General features: G+C 38.1%; 1 protein-coding gene across 4 annotated transcripts in view; it reads right to left on the reverse strand.

Moving 5' to 3' along the window:
- GLRA2 (glycine receptor alpha 2) overlaps positions 1 to 23,569 on the reverse strand; it is a 159,439-nt gene that overhangs the window by 36,556 nt on the left and 99,314 nt on the right. For all 4 annotated transcript variants that reach the window (XM_087967005.1, XM_087967004.1, XM_026666727.2 and 1 more), the window contains one exon: positions 765 to 914. In XM_087967005.1, coding sequence (XP_087823131.1) covers positions 765 to 914 — 150 coding nt within the window. The remainder of the gene's footprint in view (positions 1 to 764; positions 915 to 23,569) is intronic.

Below are 23,569 nucleotides of genomic sequence, written 5' to 3' on the forward strand. Positions count from 1 at the left end.
GTGCTTTAAATTTCCATTGTTCCTTATGATGCTTTTACCCTGAAGCCATTCACTTAGTGAACTGATGCCATTTCCAACAGTACCAGCCTATATCTGTTCTCAAATTTGTTGATCAGCAAATAGCAAAACAATAAAATAAAAATGGAAATGATGCAATGACATATGGAACAAAGTAAAATAACAAAAAGAATAGCATAATTAGTGAATGGCATCAGAATGAACAGCAGGAAACAATCCAGAAGGAAATCAGTTGGAGTGGACTATCAAAAGTCAACTTAAATAATAAATGAATAGCCAAAATTGTACAGTTAAACAGCCTGGTAAATATCAAAGGAAATTCAAGACAAAACCAGCTCAAACTAAATAGATTATTTTAGTAGCTCTTCCATTCCTTTAGACTAAAAATATCTTAGCTAATACGGTATATACTATGACTGATTCCATGGCAACTAAAGCAGAATTTAAACCTTTTCATAATTATCAGAATAATGGTCAAAAATATCATGTGAGAACAAGTGCTGAAAAGTCATTGACATTAAATAGGAAAGTAATATTCAAAACTAGGTTAAAGTTGTTTAAATGTCATAAGTTTGAGGACAAAGACCATTCAGTCTCAATATTGACTAAATGTGGGCGTGCTTGTCCTCATTTGTATGATGCCAATTACAAAGACCATCGGCAGTAAATGAATTTCTTTTAAATTCTCAATTTCTTTCATTGAATATATGAGCAGTTATAATTATGCTGAAAATAGGATATTGTACCTTGTGTTGCCTCCTTTGCCTTCTTCGAAGCCTCAAAAATTCTTTGTGCTGCCTTGACACAAAGTTCACTGCCGCATATTCAAGCAATGCAGCAAAGACAAAAAGAAGACATACAGCCATCCAGATGTCAATAGCTTTTACATAAGACACCTGCAAGACAAGGAAGCAAGAAATAAAACCATGGAGTCTTACACTGAGAAATGATAGATGTGCTTGGGAAGAAAGCTGGCAATGCATACAGAAATGTAGGCTGTACACAGAATAATTGTTACTAAGAACAATCTACAAAGGGCCCTCTGAATATTTTTCTATTTTATTATTGATTTTGAAAGCAAAGAATTTGATGGTATTCATCAGATAAGCACGAAACATTCACATTTCAAGCTGATGAAGTTTCTTGGATGAGAAGCAAAATGTCTTCAAAGAAAAACCAGAAAGTCCAGTTGCCTCTTGAAAAAAGCACCTTTGGGACAACCATGACTTGGATGACTGAGAATCTCCATAGACATTCACATTTCAAACATCTACATTGTTTGTTATGTTTTGCCATTCTTGGGTGCTCATTTGTTCCATTCCTCTGGGTATCAGTTTTAGGAATATATTTAGTCCTTGACTAGAATAGTTTAATTTAGTTTACTTTACTTTACTGTCATTGCACCTCGTACTATGAAATTAAATACCATCTTCAATATACATTATGACTGAAAATAAACACAAACACACATCCTTCACATTCTATACATTGAAAACCCCTGATATTGCATTAATATTGCACTACACAGTAGAATTCAATAGAGTTACTGCCCTGGGATAGCAACTGTTTTTCAGCCTATTTGTCTTTGTTTCTATTATTCAGTACCATCTGTCAGATGGTAATAGTTCAAAAAAAGGGTTCCCAGGATGAGATGTATCTTTAAGAATGTTTTGAACTTTCTTAAGGCAGTGGGAGTTATAAAGCTCTTCCAAAGAGGGGAGAGGGCAACCAATGATCTTCTGGGCAATGACATTAACCCTCTGGGGTGCTTTCCTATCTGCCACTGTGCAATTGGCAAACCATACAGAGGTGGAGTAAGTTAAAATGCTCTCTATGGTGCAGCGGTAGAAGGTCACCAGCAGTTTTTCATTCAGTTGTTGTTTCTGAGAAGTCTCAGGTAGTATAATCTCTGCTGGGCCCTTTTGACCAGTGCTGAAATGTGAGCATCCAGGTCAGGTCCTCTTTTATGGTAACACCCAGAAACTTAAAACTGGCCACTTGCTCTGCTCAGTCCCAATTGATAAACAAGGGCTGGTTGTCTGATCTATTCCTTCTATAGTCCATTTAATCATTTAATACTTGATCACAACTGAACCCAAAATTTCTGTTGCTAAATGAGACATTTGTTAAATGAATTTTCCCCCATTTTATGACCTTTCTTACCACTGTTGTTAAGTGAATCACTGCAGCTGTTAAGTTAGTAATATGTTTGTTAAATGAATCTGGCTTCCCCATTGTCTTTGTTTGACAAATGGTTGCAAAAGTTTGCAAAAATGAGCCTAGGAGACTGCAACCTTCATAAATATGAGTCAGATGCCAAGCATCCAAAATTAGATCACGTGACCATGGGAATGCTGCAATAGTTGTAAGTGTGAAAAACAGTCATAAGTCACTTTTTTCAATGCCGTTTTAACTTTGAACAATCACTAAACGAACTGTTATAAATTGAGGATTACCTATACAGGAAGCAATTTCAAGATTTTGATCTCCCTACTTGGAAATGTGAATTATTGAGCCTGGGATCTTTTGCATGCTAAACATGTGTCCTACGTTGATCTGTGGGCCTTGTTCATCCTCACTGGCTTGATTGAACTATTCAAATAGTTCATCAAGAAAACATCAAAGAAATAAAGTAAGATAGGAAGAAAAACAAAAGGCAGTTTGGGTATATATATAAATATATATTTATTAAGTTAGTTTTGATGGACATTCAAATCAAAGTTCTTCTGTTATGGTTTCTTTCTTTAAATGAATGTAATATCACAGATCCATGATGGCGAACCTATGGCACGTGTGCCACAGGTGGCATGCAGAGCTATTTGTGCCGGCACACGAGCTGCAGGCAAACTTACCTCACTGCACGTGTGCGTGCCTCACAGCTGATTTTCGGCCAGTTTGAGGCCTTTTTCGGCCTCCCAAAGGCTTGAGGAAGGCTTCCTCAGGCTTTGCAGGCCGAAAACTAGCCCCATTTCATCACTTCCTGTTTTTCCAAAAATACCAGAAGTGACTAAATGGGTCTGGTTTTCAGCCTGCAAAGCCTGTAGAAGCCTTCCTCGAGCCTCTGGGATGCCAAAAAAGGCCTCAAACTGGCTGAAAATCAGCTGTGAGGCACAGTGCAGGTAAGGGGGTGGTTGGGATTGCATGCACAGGGCGCATTGCCTTCTGGGTGCTGGCACGCGAGCACGTGCATGCAAGCGTACACACAATTTTTGGCACAGGAGCCCAAAAGGGTTAGCCACCTGACATAGATGATACCTATACTTGGCTGTGGCACTTTTAATAGAGCTGTAGTTGGCTTTTTTGTGGTCCTAAAATTCTTCAGCAATAGCTTTATTAGTGTGGCTTATTTACTTCCATCTTCCCATTTCCTCCTCCACCTTATTAGGAATATATAACCACCTGGAAGATGTACCTGTGTCACCTTATCACTGAAAGTAAAGTCAGAAGGATCAACATTTTAGGCTGAGCAAAAACCAATTCTCCTCTAAATAAGTGAACTGAAGGCAAATCTGAAACAAATTCTGACTTGGCCTTTCTTCATCTCAAAGGTCCAGTTCCTATTTTAGCTGGATAATTTTAACTCTTTGGTAGTCCTTGACGTATGACCACTCACTTAACAACCATTCAAATTTACAATGGGCTCAAAAGAAGTCACTTATCACCTGTCTTCAGTTATGGCTGCTGTACTAATCCCCGCAAAGTCATGGCAACATACTCATATTTATAACCAGTTGTAGTGCCTTGCAGTCACATGATCACATTTTGAAACTGTTTAACTTTTAAAAACGTTTCCTGGCAATGACTTGTTTAACAACCATCACAAAAATGGTTGTCAAATCAAGTATTATAATGTGGTGCTTTCACTTAGGACCATGATGACTCCAAAATTCTGGCCCAGTTGTGATTGCGGTTACAAGGATTATCTGTATTGCTCTGAATGGTGAAATTCAAATATAATAAGATAACAGTTCTGTCTAGTAATTCTTTATTACTTGTATTGTGCACTTGGATATTTGGCTTTACAGGTGGAATGGTTTGACAAGAAGCAAGTTTTACATATATTAAAATCTGTAACTTTCAAAGTTGTAGCACATGTGCAAAGTGGCCATGCTTATTTTATCCTCTTTACAATTTTTCCCACCTCCAGTGCAGATGGAGAATAAAATCAATGCACAACATGCATGGATATAAAATGCTTCAAAGGTACCTACACCAGAGAATCACTTTCATACATTTGCATTTTTCTAAATAATCAGTATTGTATATGAATTCTTTTCAAAGCAGAACTACATACAGATTTATTCAGAACAAAACTATATTTTCATTGCTATGTAATAAATAAAACATGACATCCAGGGTAGGAAACCCTGCATCCATAGCAACCATCAGCAAAACTCCCACTGGTACCAACATGATAAATATTGTATCTCTCAGATCTGGTGGAAGCAGCTATCATTCTGACTTTTAGTTACTCAGGAATCAAAGGAATCAACTATTGACCAATATTTGTAGGTGGTTCACTGCGTGATACCATTTATGTATGCTGCTATTATATAAATAGAAGTTCTGTTACATATAGAAGAAAGAGAGAAAAGGATAAAATAGTAGATGCAGGCAACAGAATCCAGTTTGAGATGCTGGCAGGTGGTGTTAAGAACCACAGAATATTTAACTCTGTTCTGGAGTTCTAAATAGCTCTTCATCTGGAAAAAAAAGTATTTTATATCAAAATAATTTGGAAAATGCAGACATTTTCTATTCATCCTCCTCAAAGTGTGCAATCAGTAATGTAAAATTCCTAAGCCCATTTTTTTAAAAAAATAAAATCACCCGGCATTTGTTGTTAATATATTGCACAAATTTAATTACAGAAATCTATATCATTTTAAGGTTTCTATATTAAATATGCATGTTACTATAAATATATAAGTGAAAGATCACTGTGTTTTGTCTTGTTCCATAACTTTTAGATGTAGCCCCAAGTATTTCCTTTAATAGTATTCTACAGGGAGTACAAAAACACACCCACGAACACACACAGATTCTTCCTCCCATCTTGTGAATGCCACAAGTATAATGCAGCTGGTCATTTTACTCTGCCACATCTGGTTACCTTAGTATTTAATTGAGATTATTGTAGAACTTTCTATTTTATAAGTATACAATATTTACCATAATCTTTTGATGGGCATAGGTTCAAAGACCATCTCAATGCCTCAACTACATCTGTAAATATGTACTTGCTCATTCCAAACATTTCTTCAGAAGGCAATCCTATTCATTTCTATCATGGATTAGTACCTTGTAGTGATAGCAGTGTATAATGAGTTTCAATTACACTATCAGCTATCAGGAGTGTAAGCTCCCTAAAAAGACCTCCATAATGGGGAGGCCATGGGAGTAGAGTTAGAATAAATACGATCCATTGGGGAAGGAGCTGGTCATCCACTCCAATATTTTACCAAGAAAAGCAAATGGGCATTCAACAACCAAGACAATGTTAAGATGATTGTGGAAGAGGAGTTGTTCTTAGTCAATGAGTATCCAATCAACTAATGGGGAAGAGCAAAGGTTAGTGCAAATAATATTTGTTTCTATGATATGACTGGATTAAAGCAAAAACAGATTCAGCTGCTGATATGGTCAGAAACAAAGGCATGTTAAATGCTGCAATGTATATATATTATAGGTAAATCAAGTGTCAGAACCATAAGCCAAGTAAAAATATCTACATTGAATATTGACATTCTGGGAATCAGCAAACAGAAATTAATTGGAATTTTATTTTTATCCATTTATTAAATTTATAAATCACCCATCTCCCTGATAAGAAATAGGAGATTTCAAACCAGAAGAACCACACAAGAAACTAGTAGCCATCATTGTTAGGAAAACAATGTAAAAATAAATTTTCAGGTATAAAATGATAACAGCTCAATATCTCATCCAACAGAAGCCAATCAATACTATTATGCTCTAGAAACAGATGCAGAGAAAGTAGAATAGTTCTATGGCAGTTTGTAACAGCTTCTCATAAAGCAAAACAAAAAGACATCATGCTAGTTATGATAGACTGAATTGCTAAAGATGAAAGGAAAATAGTATCTAAGACAAGGGGGAAAAATTGGCCTTTGAGTATGAAATAATATTTCTGGCAAGAAATGTATGTGTTTATAGCATATACCGCCTTCCAGGAGGAAACCTAAAAAATGAGTCATACGTGGACATCATTGGATTGGCAATACCAAAATCAAATTGACCATATATTCATTGAGATAATAGCCAGGGGTGGGATTCCACCGGTACAACAACTGGTTTGGTGATCATGTGCTTCACGCACGCGCTCCGCGTTTATAAAAGCTCTAATACTTACCTTCTACAGCAGGCCCTGTGAATAAAACAGCTGAGGCACGGCAAACCACTCTGCGTGTGAATCAGCTGTGCTCTAGCAAAAGGAAATAAAGCACAAAAGAAAGAGCAGGGGCGGGTGGCCGAGCGGGCAGGCCCACATGCTTGTCGCAGTGGTTCTCTGCCAGCTGATCTTCGGAGCAAGGGGTTCGCCTGAACCGGTCCGAACCGGTAGAATCCCATCCCTGATAATAGCTCTTTTCTTGGATTTCATCAGGGTCATGAAAAGGGCTGGAAAGAAATGCGAAGCGGGACCCCACAATATGCATTAACTTTTTTGCTACCTCAATTTTGTTATTCAACTCTATTCTATCTTACATTTTTATACATTATATTTTGATATAATTTTATACAGTTTTATATAGTTCACTTTTATTCATTTTTAATTAGTACTCATCTCCTTGCCCTACTTTCTTCTTCACTCACATTTCCTGCTGCTCCAAGTGCCCAAAAGAAAGACTGTCTTTTGCTAACATTTTCCATTGAGGATAAGTTGATAAGGACATACAGATGGGAAATGCAAACATAACAGGAGAAGCAACAACTGTCTGAAATTTGGCAAAATAAATGCAAAGAAACACTGAAGGATAAGTCCTGAATCTCAAGCCCTAGTCAGATGGTAAGTGAGAACTTGGTTTGCTTCATTATACAATGACAGCTTATAAAATAAGTTATCTGCTCCATAATCATGCCTTGCTCAATTATGAGAGTGAGGGGTTGACAATTTGGAAAGATAAACTCCAGAGAACAAGCTTCATCTGGGAGATAAAGCCAGATTCCAAACCTAGTTATGGACCTGGTGGCCAAGAATCACCTCCTGACTATGCTGTTTATGCTCAGCTGCTAATGGCTAATACTAAAGTCGATAACATCTCTAATGGAGCAATATATGTCAACAGTGATAGATAGTCCACTTGTCCGCTTAAAAGTAGGCCAGATCAGGAAACAGATATCACAAGAAGCATTAAAACCCTAGTTTCTTAAAAGAAGAAAAATAAAACTCTTCTTTCTTGACCTAGGCTATGCAATAGAATCTTCAATCTTGTGTTTTTCCCTTTCCTCCCTCCTATACCAAAGATAATCATTAGTTTCTTTCTTATGATTTCTTATTTTACCCAGATAAACTCTTGTCTTATTAATGATCATGGCATATTTCCTCCAAGGTCATTTTTTTGCTCTTCTATACCACCTGACGATAAATCCATCAGTGAGCAGGTGCAATCACTGTCAGACAGATTCTCGAGATGTTTTTGTGGTGCCAGAAGCAGTGACAGGCTCATTCTCCAGCCTGAGAGAATGATGCTTCTAGCTGAAAAGAACAACCCCAACTGTGGCAGCAGGGAGGCTAACACTGGGAGGCTATAGTATGTTCACTCTCATGCTGTTGTCCTGCCAAGTCTCCCCTAGTGAATTCAAGGGGATCAGGTAGATGCTAAATTTGCAAAGATGGTCCTTATATTTCAATATACAATGTTTTCAGGAATGAGTGATTATAGGAGAAAGTTATCGTTTGGTGTTTCTCTCCCCTGCTGCAAGGTAGAAAGAAAGAGTAGGGGGTGGGAAAGGGTTTTCAAGAGCAAAGTAACCTGCTTAGCAAGGTTACTAAGCAACTATCAAGTTCCTATAGTGACCATTCTTACCAAGACCAAGTCTCTGCAGGCAAGGCTCTGATGATCCTATTATATCACAAGTAATTTTTTCTTCCTGCTTCAGAAAAGACATCCTTAGTAAGAGATGCAATTTAAAGACCTACTCATGGCAGCCCCTGATATGTTTAGATCACCAGGGACTTTGCTCCCCATAAAGTTTCGAGAATCTCCGAGAAGGCTATTTGCCAGTTTCCAAAAAGGTAAATTGGTACTCTGCACCTAGCCTTCACCCCCACTTAATGATGTCTCCTAACTGATCAAACTCACGGTAGACAAATACCAGGATACAAATATCCCACCACAGGATAATTGAGCAGGCAGAAGCCAAACTGCTCTATCCATATGCAATTATTGCAGATGGAGGCTTATTTGTTCCCCTAATTTAGCCACCCCAAAGCCTTGGTGACTTCAATGTGACTTTCTGCTACTGATTTCTATCTACCAGAGAGCAATATCATATTTCCATCAGCTCTTCAGTATTATTATTATTATGATTAAACTTACCTGTCATTCCACCATGCATACAATTCAGTGATTGACTCTTAACAGGAACTGAGATTGACTCCCAGACCCCTACAGACTCAACTGACTATTCATACATCCATTCATTCACCAGTGTGAAAGGATAGTTTTCATTTACCTACTGCCAATTCAGTCTCATGGGATTCTCTTCCATTTACAGAAGACCTTCTTATAGATTCTTCTTACCTTAAGCACAAAGAATTCTGTGATATTTTTCTTATGGAATACTGCAGGGGTGGCATGTAAGATCTAAGGTCCCCAGATTCACAAATTATATTATATTATATTAAGGTTATATTCGGGGGGAGAGGGGGGGCTTGTCAGAGTAGATCACTGGGAAGGCTTGGTAGGTATTGCTCATTCACTTTAAGAATCAAAGCTACACAGTAAATTCATTGAACTAACATTCCCAGCTATCTCACTTAGATTTACTAAGATTTCCTTGTATCTACTTAGTTTCATCTGCTTAAACTAACTGGATATCTGTTTTTCGCTATGAAACTATGTGATTGGGCATATTTAACTGAGGACAATGTTGTTGAGAGGATCAATAACCCTCCAAAAACAACACTTCTGGCCTTTTTTGAGCTAATATCTCTCCCGCCACCTTGAGTTCGGAAGCAGTTCCATAGGTGGAAGGTGTAGACATTTTGGGAAGGTGGCGATATTTAGGACTGTAAGGAGCCCCAGGCCGCTCCTGAGTGAAGGAGTGGAACATCTGCCAGTTTGAACTGAGGTAATGGAATGTGAGGCAACTGGTAGTTGGAACAGAGTTAGCACAATAAAATAGTACTGTTCCAATATTTGAGGGACTCCTACAAAAGTGATGTTGTATCCACCCCTCTGTTGAGAGAGGGCTGTTCAATTTTGACATAGATGGCCTCTTTAACCTCTCTTTCAAACCAGCGGTCCTCTCTGTTCAAAATGTGGTCTTTGCTGTCTTCAAAAGTATGGCCTGTATCTTTTAAATGCAGACGGACTGCTGAATCTAGTCCTGATGTATTTGTTCTTCTATATTGTGCACAGCATTCATAAAGATTTTGGAGATGACATCATCTATCTCTAATCTATAACACAGTCCTTTCAACAGTTCCAAGAAGGTTCCACACCCATTTGCACCACTCAAGTGATCCTGACGACATAGGCCACCTTAATGACCTGCTAAAAGAATGCAAATGACCAACTGTCATCAAGGAGTATAAATCCTTCCATTCTCCACTGTCCATAGAGCTGAAGAAGCTTCTTGGATGAGAAGCAAAGCATCTTCAAAGAAAAGCCAGAAAGTCCAGTTGCCTCTTGAAAAAGCACCTTTGTGTAAGTTTTATGTAACTTTTTATCAGCAAAATGATCAGGAGGAAATTCAGAGATATTTCAGGGTCAGTAATTGAGAGAAAGAGAGGAAGAAAGCCAAATTACAAATTGAAAGAGAAGGAAAGAGACATAAGAGGGAAAAAATTAAGCAGGACCTTCTTTCTTATGTTTCTATTATTTTGTACATATATTGGAAAGCATACTGTTTTTGTAAATATCACTTCCACTTCTGTAAAGTGTTAATAGGTCACACTACTCCATTAGTATAATGATCTTGTCTCTAACCTAGTTGTTGATTTTTTTCTAACGATGTACCCATTACTGTTGTAATTGAGTCCATCCACCCTGCTGCTGGTCTTCCTCTTCATTTCTTTCCTTCCATCCTTCTCAGAATTATAAATTTCTCCAAAGAGCTATTAGAGATAATTTGAGCCTGGTCACTTGGGCCTCAAGTGAGAACTCTGGGTTGATTTATTTGAAGATTCATTTACTTGTTTTCTTGCTTATTCGTGGTTTTTTTAAAGGAGTTTTCTCCAAACCAAAAGTTCAAAATACTCTGTCAAAGTCCAACATTTACTTCTATAGTATGCCACAGAGAAACCGTTGCATTATTCTGATCTTTGTCAATATAAACAGACCCCAGCATCTGATTATCTTTCCAAGACCTTCATGCAGTGATGGTATTCAGCCAGTTCGCACCAGATCAGGCGAACTGGTAGTAAGGATTTGGCATGGATCGCTGAACCAGTAGTAAGTTCTGGTTGGCCACATCCCTGACCTGGTCACCTGGTCGGCACTGGCTCACTTGCCCCATCCGCCTAATGCTCGCTCATCCTGCCCGTCTGATGCTGGTCCCTTAAGGCAGTGATCCCCAACCTTTCTTATGCCGCGGCCCGGTATCCCCAACCTTTTTTATGGCGTGGCCCGGTACCGGCATTAGCTGGGCGCCGCCATCTTTTTTTGATGAAAAAGTGCTTCCGGTGACCTCACCGGAAGCACTTTTTCATCAAAAAAGATGGCGCTAGCTCGGTGAGCTTTTCCTGGTAGAAATGGCTTTCTACCCGGAAAAGCTCACGAGCGCGGCGCCGCCATCTTTTTGATGAAAAGTGCTTCCGGTGAGCTTTCTACCCGGAAAAGCTCACCGGAAGCACTTTTTCATCAAAAAGATGGCGGCGCAGCAAACCAGCGGCCCGGTAGGACTTGTTCCACGGACCGGTGGTTGGGGACCCCTGCCTTAAGGTATTTCATTCTCTTTTTCCCTCCTGACAATCAGCTGTTCATAGGATCAGCTGTGCCAGGATTCCCCTTGCTGAGGCCCAGGAAGGTAAAAAATGGAGGGAGGGGCTGAGCACCCCCTCCATCTTTTGCCTTCCTGAGCCTCAGAGGAGCCTTCTAGGAGCAAAAACGTCCGTCCGTCCCCCCAGAGGCTCCTCTGAGGACAGGAAAGTCCAAAAACAAAGTGTGTGGGGGTGTTTTTTTCTTCCTGAACCCCAGAGGAGCCTTCTGGGAGCAAAAACTCCCAGAACCCCCCAAAAAGGGTGGGGTGGTAACTGCAAAAAAGTTTTTAAAAAAAAGAAAGCAAAAAAAGCCATGCCCACCCAGTCAGATGGCCATGGAACTACTAGTCTGTGACATATTTCTTAACTACTGGTTCCTTTCCAGCTAATGGTTGATCCTAAAAGGCAGAAATTATCCACCATTTCAATACTTTTATTGTCATTTATAAAACTATTGGCAGGACCTGTCATTAATTTGGTCTTCTTTGCGTTTAATCTTATTAATCTATTTTTTTATTGTGCTCTTTGATTTTCAGTGCTAAAGTTTAGTTTGTTTTGATAGCCCCCCTGCCAGCGAAAACGGAGCTCGGAGAGGGGTGCTTTCTGTTTTCGCTAACAGAAGCACTGCGGGCCAGTCCTTTGCTGTTTCCAGGCCAGTCCTGCGGGCCAGATCTAAGCACCCCATGGGCCAGATCCACCCCATGGGCCCTGAGTTTGACACCCCTGGTCTAAAGCAATAGATTTAAAATGGGGCTTCTTGGATTCCCATTAACTCAAATCTAAGCATGCAACAGCGGAAATGAGGCAATAGATTAAAGATATTAATATTCAGCTAGATCTGGCATTCCTCCCCAAGGATATATTCATAACAAATTGCTTTTCCCTGTTTAGACTTGACAGATATTTTAGCCAAATTACAATTTCTAACTAAAGAACATTATCCCTGAAACAATTTAATGCCCTCCCTACAGCCATTTTAAAAAGGAGGTGCTTTGATTAAGGTTTTGCCCACACCATGAAGGGGCTATTGAAACAATAAAACCTGACTTCTTACATTGTTTATTATATGTTATCACACATTTATGGCTGATAATTCCACATCTACACAATGTCCCCATTTATGTACCAGTTTTATTTTCAGACACATGTGATTCTATTACTTATTTTTGTAGCTAAATTTTGCTATATTCTACTTAAAATGATAGATAACTAACTGATATATCTAGCTGATTTGATGAGTAACACCCCTGAATCCATTCATATTATCAAGTTTTATTATGTACTGATCACTGAATGCAGTAAAAATTGTATTTTATGCAATTAGAATGAGGGCAATAATAGCAACATAAATCATCACTATCTTATATTTTGACCAAAGTTTTACATCTACATATGCTCCCTCATCAGTTATTGACATTAGTTATCAAAACTATTTATTTATACCTGGAAATACCTTTATCTGAGATTATTATGCCATGTTATCAAGACCACATTTATTCTGAACTGATTGTCTACAAACATTGGTCTTGGATATTGAAAAGGTTATTCTGAAACATATTCAGTCCTGCATATGATGGTTTAAAATTCCCAACATACAATCCAAGGCTGAAGCATTGCCATAGCATTTTCACACATGATGTTGTACTGGCAGAAAAAGATCCCTACAACTTTGCTTAAATCTGTTTGTAGTGACTGCAAATGTTTTCAAATGCAGTTTGAAGATTCTGTAATGTTTGTGAGCACATTTAAAAACCAGAAACTTTCCACTTTGAGATTTCCTCAATTATTTCATCTCTGTCTCCTAAAATTATATGTTAGCACATTGTGAATCTCTCTAAAATGGAAATGTATGTGAACTAGAGCCTTGTGGCATGCTGACAATTTGGTTGCACATAATCCCTTTAATATAATTTTGTCTTATATCTCAAAAAATGAACATAATATGCACAAAGTAACTCTAAATACATTTTTTTAAAACTCCAAACACATTTCTCACTTCTGGAACAGTTGACATGGCATAATTCAAGACTAAATTAAGGCTATGGCCAGCCCAGTGGGCATGTGTAGCTATTGATTGCTATGCTATAATTCTAGCTTAGACACCAGAACATAACCCATTCATATATCATATTCTCAATTCACTCAGCTTCATGATAGCCTTGGTCTTGCAGTTTTGACTATCCAGTCCATCACTTTCAGTTCTGTTTATGGTATGAATCAAACCAGCCACTGATCGTATTTACTCAGATTTGTGCTTTAATCTGCCAAGATACTTGTCTATAGGTGAGCAACAATAATGTCCATCCTTACAATGGACATTAATCTTGTCAAACTACAGCACAAATTTGCACAACTATTAGATATACTCTGTGAAACATTAGCAAGGTTCCTCTCTGGCTCTGTTCTTGTATATCTATGTGCTGGAAGATATGGGCCAGGAAAGGTGCATGAGCCTTCCTTCCTTCCTTCCTTCCTTCCTTCCTTCCTTCCTTCCTTCCTTCCTTCCTTCCTTCCTTCCTTCCTTCCTTCCTTCCTTCCTTCCTTCCTTCCTTCCTTCCTTCCTTCCTTCCTTCCCTCTCTAATTATCCTCAACTATCCCTTTTGTGCAATGACCTTGGATTGATATCTGGTATAATGCCTGCTGTAGAATGTATATATTACCCATATATGCATGTATGCATGCACACCAAGGGTGAAATTCAACCACCTTGGCCCATCTCAGGAGAGGTGATAGGGACGATTTGAATCAGTAAAAAATTGCCCCTGGTTGCTATTACTATTATACCAAGTATACCAAGCCAAGCCTACAGCCGCACCCACAGAGCCGGTAAGGGGGGGGGAATTGAATTTCACCCCGATGCACACACCTAATTATTGATATAGAGAATATAAATATGTATTTTTTAAAATGTGAATTATAATTTCCAAAGCAATTACAAGACAATGGATGGAGGATCCCCAGAAATTGCCTTTCTCCTATGTTTCTTTTTTATTCTGACTAGTCTTATTGGTCATACACAAAAGTTTTCTGAATATACAGCAATGTACAATTCTAGAACCCTATATGAAATATGGGTTTATGAATGGTTTAGCATATTGTGTTATCCTGCCTAATGAGGTATCATTATACAGTGGAACCTTGGGTTGCAAACAGTTCTGTTCACAACCAAATCAGGTGACGACCAGAACTTTTGCTTCTGTTTTGCTTCTGGTCTTGAACAGATCTTCTGGTAGTGACCAAGCAAACCACCATAGTCCTGGAATGAATTACGGTCGTGACTCACAGTTCCACTGTATATGGAAGATGAAGCTTTGGGACAAAGGTCAGATTGCCCAACTGGTACTTACTCTTTAGAAGAAATTATGACTCTGTTAGGAATATAAGTCACCTAACAGGTATTTGGGTTAGAAATATATATAAACCAGGATAAACATTTTAGTACTATATCTTTAAGAGATTGCAAAAACTGCAATTGGGTGTGGTTTCTCAAACAGCCATAAGATGGAGCCAGAAACCTGGGTTGTTTAGTCTTAATCTCAGAAGAGAGTGTGTCTCCGTCTCTGTTTCCTTCTGTTGGAAAGTATTGCCATTGCTCCATTTCTTCTAATTGACTGATAGTACTGGATTTAATGTAAGTCTGATACTGAACTGTTTTTGACACTGGAATTTGTTATTGGATTATCCCTGGATTGAAAAACTGACTGATTAACTTGTGAATGACTTTGGACTGCTTATTTTGGACTTTGCTTAAACCTTCCTGGAAGTAAAACCTACATTTACTGTCCAGTGTATCTGTGTACTGTGTGTGTATTATTCAAACACTACTCTCTATACGTCTCCCTGTATACACTCATTCTCCTAACGGGGAATTACCTCTGTTAGGGATACACCCTAGCAGAATGTGCACGGCAGTCAGGCAGTCAGGCAGGTATGTGAGACAAACGTTTTTGTAGCTTACACTCAGTAAAACAGATACACTGTGCTAGTTAAATAGTTTATTCCAGTAAGAGTTTTAGCATAGTCAAACAGTCCATATATCATTCACTAGTTCAGTTCGTTTGGGGATTATTCAGTTGCAAAGTCCAGTGTCGAAAAAGAGGTCAGTAAACCTACAAATATCAATCCAGTAATATATCTTCTCGCAGTAGAGATATAAAGAAGTCAAACCTCCTTTTTTCCTTCGACGTTCAAAAACTCAGCAGCAGGGAATACGCAGTTAGCAAACCATCAATCCAGCATAGTCAGCAATCCAGCAGGTTCTCTTGCTCCCTCTTATGGCGGTTTTACAACCGCACCCAAAATTACATGCTTTGCAGTTTAAAGTGACACACACTTAAACTTACTATCATAGTTTATATATATTATTTTACCCAAACTACGTTAGGTAACCTTGTTATTCCTAACAACCTCAACAGACTCAAAGAAAGGAAGGAAGGAAGGAAGGAAGGAAGGAAGGAGGGAGGGAGGGAGGGAGGGAAGGAAGAAAGGGACAGAGAGGAAGAAGGGGGTAGAGAGATTTATAGGTGCCAGGCAGACAAATTATGATGTTGTCTCAGCATAACTCCATTGGGAGAGAAAGAGACCTCACAAAGAATTTCTAGCCTTCACAGTGTTTTGCAAGCCACAACACATTAGAGAAAGTGATTTAAGGAAAGAAAACACCTTTCTGTCTTTCTCGACTTTATCTGGAACATATAACTCAAATTTCAAGAATTATATAAAAAAATAAATAAGCACATCCTTTGCATTAAAAATAGATTTTAAAATTCACCATGGATGAGGAACTATTTCCAATATAATGATTGTATCTTATACATTGAATCTATATTTATTTTATTTGTTATATAAGTAGGCTATCAGTTTAGGAAGTCACAGTATCAGAAATGTGAGAATCCCTGCCTTAACTCAAATATTTTTAACCATTTGGTTGCAAAGTCAAAAGGCCATTCAACGCTAATTCTCTTAAAGCAATGATCCCCAACCTTTCTTATGCCGCGGCCCGGTATCCCCAACCGTTTTTATGGCGCGGCCCGGTACCGGCATTAACTGGGTGCCGCCATCTTTTTTGATGAAAAAGTGCTTCCGGTGACCTCACCGGAAGCACTTTTTCATCAAAAAGATGGCGGGCTTACGCTTCGGTGAGCTTTTCCGGTAGAAATGGCTTTCTACCCGGAAAAGCTCACCGGAAGCACTTTTTCATCAAAAAAAGATGGCGGCGCCCAGCAAACCAGCGGCCCGGTAGGACTTGTTCCACGGACCGATACCGGTCCGCAGACCGGTGGTTGGGGACCCCTGTCTTAAAGTGTATTCTCCAATACCAGTTCTGAGGGCGTGGCTTGGCTTGGTGGGCATGGCTTGGTGGGAGGGCCGGGGAAGGATACTGTAAAATCTCCATTCCCTCCCCACTCCCGGGGGAAGGTTACTGCAAAATCCCCTTCCCTCCCCACCCCACTAACCTGCTTTCCAGCTCTGTTCTCCTGTGCACAGCAACAAAAGAAGACCCAGTTGATCAGCCTGGACTCAGGAGGCAGAGAATAGATGGAGGCAGGGCCAGTCAGAGGTGGTATTTGCCGGTTCTCAAAATTTTCATTACCGGTTCTCCAGAATTGGTTAGAACCTGTTGAATACCATCTCTGGATCAAAGGCTTGAACTAAACCAAATGAAGAATGGCTTCAGGATTTGGGTTTGACTAGTCTAAAGAAAAGAAGAATTAGAGTGACATGACAGCAGTATTCTAGTATTTGAGGGGCTCCCACAAAAAAGAGAAGGGTCAAATTATTCTCCAAAGCAGCAGAGGGCAAGAAAAGAAACAATGGTTGGAAACTAATCAAAGAGAGAAGCAACCTGAAATTAAGGAGAAACTTCCTAACAGTGAGTTAACAGTTAACCAGTGGAACAGCTTGCCATCAAAACTTGTAGGAGTTTCAGTGCTGGGTGTTTTTAAGAAAAGACTGGACAGCCACCTGTCTGAAATGATAGTCTCCTTCTTAAGCAGGGGGTTAGACTAGAAGACCTCCAAGGTCCCTTCCAGCTCTATTCTGATTAACTGCTTCTTGATTAGTTTCCATTCATTAGATTCCTTCCAAAGAAAAAGAAGTCAGATGGAGCCCCTCAACCCTATTTTGTGGTTTAATCATGAGCAGAAAACATATATGTTTATGGCTTCACTTTATTTATTTTTTATTTTATTTTATTTATTTGATTTGCCAATTGTTTACAAGATAATAAGTATAAGTGTATACATAGTTGTGAATACATGAAATGGGTACATATAAGAAAAATAAAAGAAGAATAAGAGAAACAATAGGACAGGGACGGTAGGCACGTTGGTGCGCTTATGCACGCCCCCTACAGACCTCTTAGGAAAGAGGTGAGGTCAATAGTAGACAGTCTAAGGTTAAAGTTTTTGGGGTTTGGGGAAGAAACTACAGAGTCGGGTAGAGTATTCCAGACATTGACCACTCTATTGCTGAAGTCGTATTTCCTGCAATCAAGTTTGGTGCGGTTAAGTTTGAGTTTGTATCTATTGTGTGCTCTTGTGTTGTTATGGTTGAAGCTGAAGTATTCATTGACAGGTAGGACATTGCAATGTATGATTTTATATACCATGCTTAAATCAGACCGAAGACGGCGTAATTCAAGGTTTTCTAGTTCTAGAATTTCAAGTCTGGTGGCATAAGGTATTCTACAACGAGTAGAGGAGTGGAGAACTCTTCTTGTGAAATATTTCTGGACTTTCTCAATTGTGCTAATATCAGATACGTAATGTGGGTTCCAGACTGATGAACTGTATTCGAGTATTGGTCTAGCAAATGTTTTGTATGCTCTGGTTAGTAGTGTGATATTACCAGAGAAAAAGCTACGTAGGATTAGGTTAACAACTCTTAATGCCTTTTTGGCTATGTAGTTGCAGTGGGCTCTAGCACTTAGATCATTAGAGGTGAGTATTCCAAGGTCCTTTACAGAGCTTGGGTCATCAACAAGATCTTGACTATTCAGCTTGTATTTTATTTTCTGATTTTTTTTGCCAATATGTAAGACAGAGCATTTATTTGTTGAGATTTGAAGTTGCCATTTGTTTGACCATTCTGATACATAGTCAAGATCTTTTCGTAGGGTAGCAGTATTGTCTGTGGTATTGAACAGCTTTACATCATCAGCAAAAAGAATGCAATTGCTCTTGATATGATCACAGAGGTCATTTATGTAGAGTATGAAGAGAGTTGGTCCTAGAACACTGCCTTGGGGGACACCACTATTGACAGGTACAGAATTTGATAGGACGCTCCCAATTTTGACCATTTGTTGTCTGTTTTCCAGGAATGCTTCTATCCAGTTATTCAGTTGTCCAGAGATACCATAGGATTTTATTTTTAGGAGTAGTTTGTCGTGTACCACTGAATCAAAGGCTTTACAGAAGTCTATGTAGATTGCGTCTATTGCTTTGCCCTGGTCGAGTTGTGTCGTCCATATGTTTTTGCAGTGTAAGAGTTGCAGATTACAGGATAGTTTTTTTCTGAAACCAAATTGTTTATTGGAGAGTAGGTTGTTTGTCTCTAAGTGGAGGATGATGGATTGGTTAATAATTGATTCCATGACTTTACAGGTGACACAGCATAAGGAGATTGGTCTGTAATTTTCAACTAGGCTTCATTTTCTAATTTTAAGTGCAGCTTACTTGGTTTAGTGAACTAGATCACCTTTAGTGGTTCAATTAGCTGTAACTATGAGCAAAACAACAATTTTGGTTTTTTTTCAGGGCCAAACAACCTAGCACCTCCATTATTGTATCATTATAGGATTAATTTAATTTAATTTAATCTACATGTAATCCTCAACGTACAACCACAATTGACCCCCAAATGTATGTTGTTAGGTAATTTTTTAAGTGAGTTTTGTCCCATTTTATTACTTTTCTTGCCACATTAGTATTATGGTTGTTAAATGAATCTGGCTTCCCCATTGTCTTTGCTTGCCAGAAGGTTGTAAAAGGTGATCTCATGACCCCAGGACACTGCACTCCAGCTGTCAAGTATCCAAATGTATATTACATAACCATGGGGATGCTACAACCATTGTAAGTGTGGAAAAGGGGCATAAGTCACTTTTTTCAGTACCATTGCAACTTCAAATGGTCATTAAATGAACTGTTGTAAGTCGAGGACAACCTGTATATAGTTTTGTTGCTTTTCATTCCTGTTCAGTTTTTCTCACCATTCCCATATTCATTTTTCATTTTGTTTATTGCTCTATTTTTTTGTTTTTAAAGTTTTTATTTGTAATTACCCCGAATCGATGGGTGTTATGTGGCACATAAATTTAATAAACAATATGTCAGGGCTCCAACAAATCCACCCTCATTCAAATCAAAAGTCTCTAGCCGCATCTCAGAAAAAGTAAATTGGTTTATTAGAAATTGCCATGTTGGTGCATGGCTGGGTGCCGCCAATATTAAATCACATCATACATTTTCCCCCTTGTTCAGGAAGATTATACTGTAGCTTATATATTAATGGAAAATAATGACCTTGAGGAGTACAAAACATAAGGGAGATTCAGTTTGTGTAGCAAAAGTTGGTCCACAAACCAATAAACATTTCCAAGTCTAGTGTATGAAGCATTCTAATTGGGGAAAAAAAGTCCCAAGACCTGGAGAAAAATGCTAGCAAACCTCATTAAGTATTGTACTTGTTGGAAAGCTGAATGGATGCCAGTTTGGCATCATCATTTACAATTTGGTTATGTACGGTGTGCAACTTGCCTCCATTCTTCTGGAATTAAATCCTGGTAACAATTCTCGGGTTGAAACAGTGGACAGGAGAGAGGAGGTATTTTTATATTCTTAGGTGGTCTGCAGAAAGTATGTCAATGATATTTGTGGAGGGAATGAAGTTAGGAAAAGCATTTACTTTTTCTTTTAAACCTTTACTCTTGTACATGCTTTGTTTTTTTAAAAGAGAATTCATAATCAATATATATTAAATTGTTCTCTTTCTGATGCAGTCAATACAACTCTTCCTGAGCTGAACAGAATACATTTCCATTACAGTGTCTTGGAAAAGAGGAAGGATTGCATCCATCTGATTTGCAACTGTATTTTGCAGCTTGCTGTTTGGTTTATTTGTTCATTCATTTATTAAATGAATATGCTGCCCATCTTCCTGATAAGATGGAATAAAGGAATGGGTGTTGCTGAGAAATAGAAAACTTTTGGAGTTTGAAGTTCGAAGTATATAACTTGGGGTTTGGGTGGCATTAATATTTATGTATGATAAAGTCATGATTAATGTGGATTTCAAAATGTTAGAGATGCTATATGGCAAATATAGAACAGAGTAGTGTCCAAAACAAGTAGTGTCCAAAAACATCTTTGCAACTCTCAGCACAAGAAACATTTTATAGACAAATAATAATAGGCAAACACAAACAGACATCATTTATCATGAATTTTGTCAAGGAAAATATAAAATAAAACCAAAAGAGTAGCTGGTGGCAGAGGGATAAAGTTGACAATGGTTTTTGATTACAATTACTGGAAAGATTTAATGTACATAAAAGAATTCATGGTTTTGAACATTGTAAGTCTGACTTTGAAACAGAATTGTGTACAAATGATGATTATGTCGTTCGTAAAATGTATAATTTTTTATTGAAATTTGAAACAGAAGAAAAACAAATAAAATAATGTATGATAATGTGGGCTAAGTTTGATTATAATATACAGATGGAACAATGGGAAAAATAGGACTGAATTTTATACTATCTTATAATCTTAAAGATGATTTTATAAAAAGCTATCTCATTAGCCTATGCCATCAGAGAAATTTTCTAAAATGTAAAAAGTTAACTTCATACTGGAAAAAAGACAGGAAAGGATTTTATCATGTTTGGTCAATGTGTAAAAAAGCTAGAAAATTCTGGATTCAACTACCTATACTTAATATATAATTTAGACCAAAGGTTTTTCTTTTGGGATTGATGGACAAACAGTTGAAACAAAATCATGCATCTTTTTTTTTGTATATTGATAACTGCAGCAAGATGATTTTTTGCACATAGATGGAAAGATTCAGCACTACCCACAATGGAAGAATGGTTGGTGAAGATGATGGAACTTGCTGAGATGGCCAAGATTTGAAAATTGAACAATATATGTATTTTAACAAAAAGAAGATAAGGTATGCTAACAGCTACCCATTTTGGGGTCCATGGCGGGATAAAATATTTACATTGCTTTCTATTAATTTAAATCTCAATATTTGAATTTTTAAATGTGACAAGTTAATGACTATTCTCACTTCTGACACTTTAATAAATCATTAAAGAGTTGTTGCAATTCTTAAATCACTGAGTCTGACAATAAATTGCCAAAGATGTCACTTTATTTTATCCTCCCAAAGTAACCAGTGGCATTCTTGGGTAGTGTAAGGTATAGATTGCTTGCTGACCTATATGCTGACCTAATCCAAAAAGGTCAGGATTTTCATAATCTACTGTTGCTGTAGTCTTTTCAGAGGTCAAAGCTTTCCCCTTTATCCCTTTTCTCTCCTCTGTGCAGTTATTTTTTTGAGAATACTGCTTCAGGACACATAGCAAATCCAAGGCTGGACATGGAACATAGTGGCATCATAATATGACTTAGCAAATAGGATCCAGCGATATGCTGCATTATTTTAAGTGTACAATGGGCAAAGAATAGTAGGTTCCTCAGCTTCATGGCAAAGCTTCAATTGGACAAGGAGATTTGCTGTTGCTAAAATAAACTAGCCAAAGCTATCTGCTTCTATAACTAGCAAATTCTATCTCTGTGCTTGGGCATATTATTACTTCCTTTTGAAATAATTTCTCTTTAAAGTAGCCTAGAAAATATAAGAAGCTAGATTGATTCTTCTGCTGCTAGCTTCTGTTGCCGCTAGCTTCTTCTCCTGTTTTTTTTCTCTAACAAGTCCAGCATTCCTTGAATGTAGAACTAGAAAGCTTGACATATGCTAATATTGGGGCATTTGTTACATTTTTTTAAAAAACTGAAGAATGAATCTGCTTTCATTCCAAGAAACCTCCCCAGGGATGGTGAGTGCTTTTAGATGTTCTTACTGTCCAGTAGCCATGAAATCATCCAAGTTCAGTGTTCAGAGAACTGATAATCCTGCCACAACTAGGCAAAGATAATTTTGGGCAATTTTTTACATTCTTGGAATGTCAATAGAATCTCATCTGCCATTGCTAATTAGAAGTATAATGATGAAATGCTTGTCTCACCAATGAATTCTTTTTTGCATATAACCTACTGACCTTATTCTTTCCATATAAGTTGACATTTATTCACCTATCATCTTGAATTTAGAACTAATAAACACCAGGCAAACAAACCCTGGGGAAGATTGTCAGATTAAAGGAAGAAAAGGTGAAAGGGGGAATGTACTGGATCATTAAGTTATAACCAGCTCATGAAATCTGAGTTAGACAAGCTGGCTTCAGGTCTATTTGGCTTGCCTTTTTAAAAAAAATCCCCACATCTTGAATTGTTTCACTAATGCATTAAATAGGCTGGAAAATTTAAAACGTCTTTGCCTATTGCCAGAAGGTTTTTGTTTTTTAATTATTTACTGGCTATTTATTTATTTTGCAGAATTATTACACCGTATTTTCTACAGTCATATCCTAAGCTATGAGTGGTTTACAGCAGTAACAGTAAAATTATATTGTCAATAAAATTAGCAGCCAATAATCAGTGAAAATAAAAATGTTCATTAAAGCAGTCAAAAAACAAAACAAAACTTGTGAACACAATATAAGCTGTCAGACCTCAACTTAAACTTCTAGATAGAAACAATCCTTGACTCCATTTGTTGAGAAAGATGTAGTTTTATTAGAGGTTAAGGATACTGCAGTATTGCAAAGCCAAAACTGAGAATCACATGCCAAAATTCCTAAGTTCAACTTTTCCCTCCCTTAACTGCCTCCCATTTCCCACCCCTGTGTAACCAATCAAGTTCAGGAAAGATGTTTTATGTAATGGTCGGTCCAATAACAGCACCCTACTTCTTCCAGCCAGGTGATCTTGAGACAGCATCTGGAGGAGATACAGAACTTACTTTTATTTCCCCAAGCATTCCCCACTTCATTCATCCTCCCCATAGTTCATGGCAGTCTGTCATGGCATAGCAGCAAAGCACAAGCAAATATAAGATGGCAACTGACAATAAGCACTCAAGGCAGAACCCAGGCAGCCCAATTTTCCTACTTCCCAAACACCCATCAGAATACCATACATCTCACAAAGCCAGAAGGGAATAGACTGATCTAACCTTGGGAGGAAACTGATCTATAACAATGGGGCTGCACCAAAGAAAGACTACATTGGGGCTCTTGTACCCTTAAC

This window comes from Notechis scutatus, chromosome 5, assembly GCF_049901735.1.
Source record: "Notechis scutatus isolate UNSWTSFEM ecotype Mainland chromosome 5, rNotScu1.2, whole genome shotgun sequence".
In the NCBI taxonomy this organism is placed as follows: Eukaryota; Metazoa; Chordata; class Lepidosauria; order Squamata; family Elapidae; genus Notechis; species Notechis scutatus.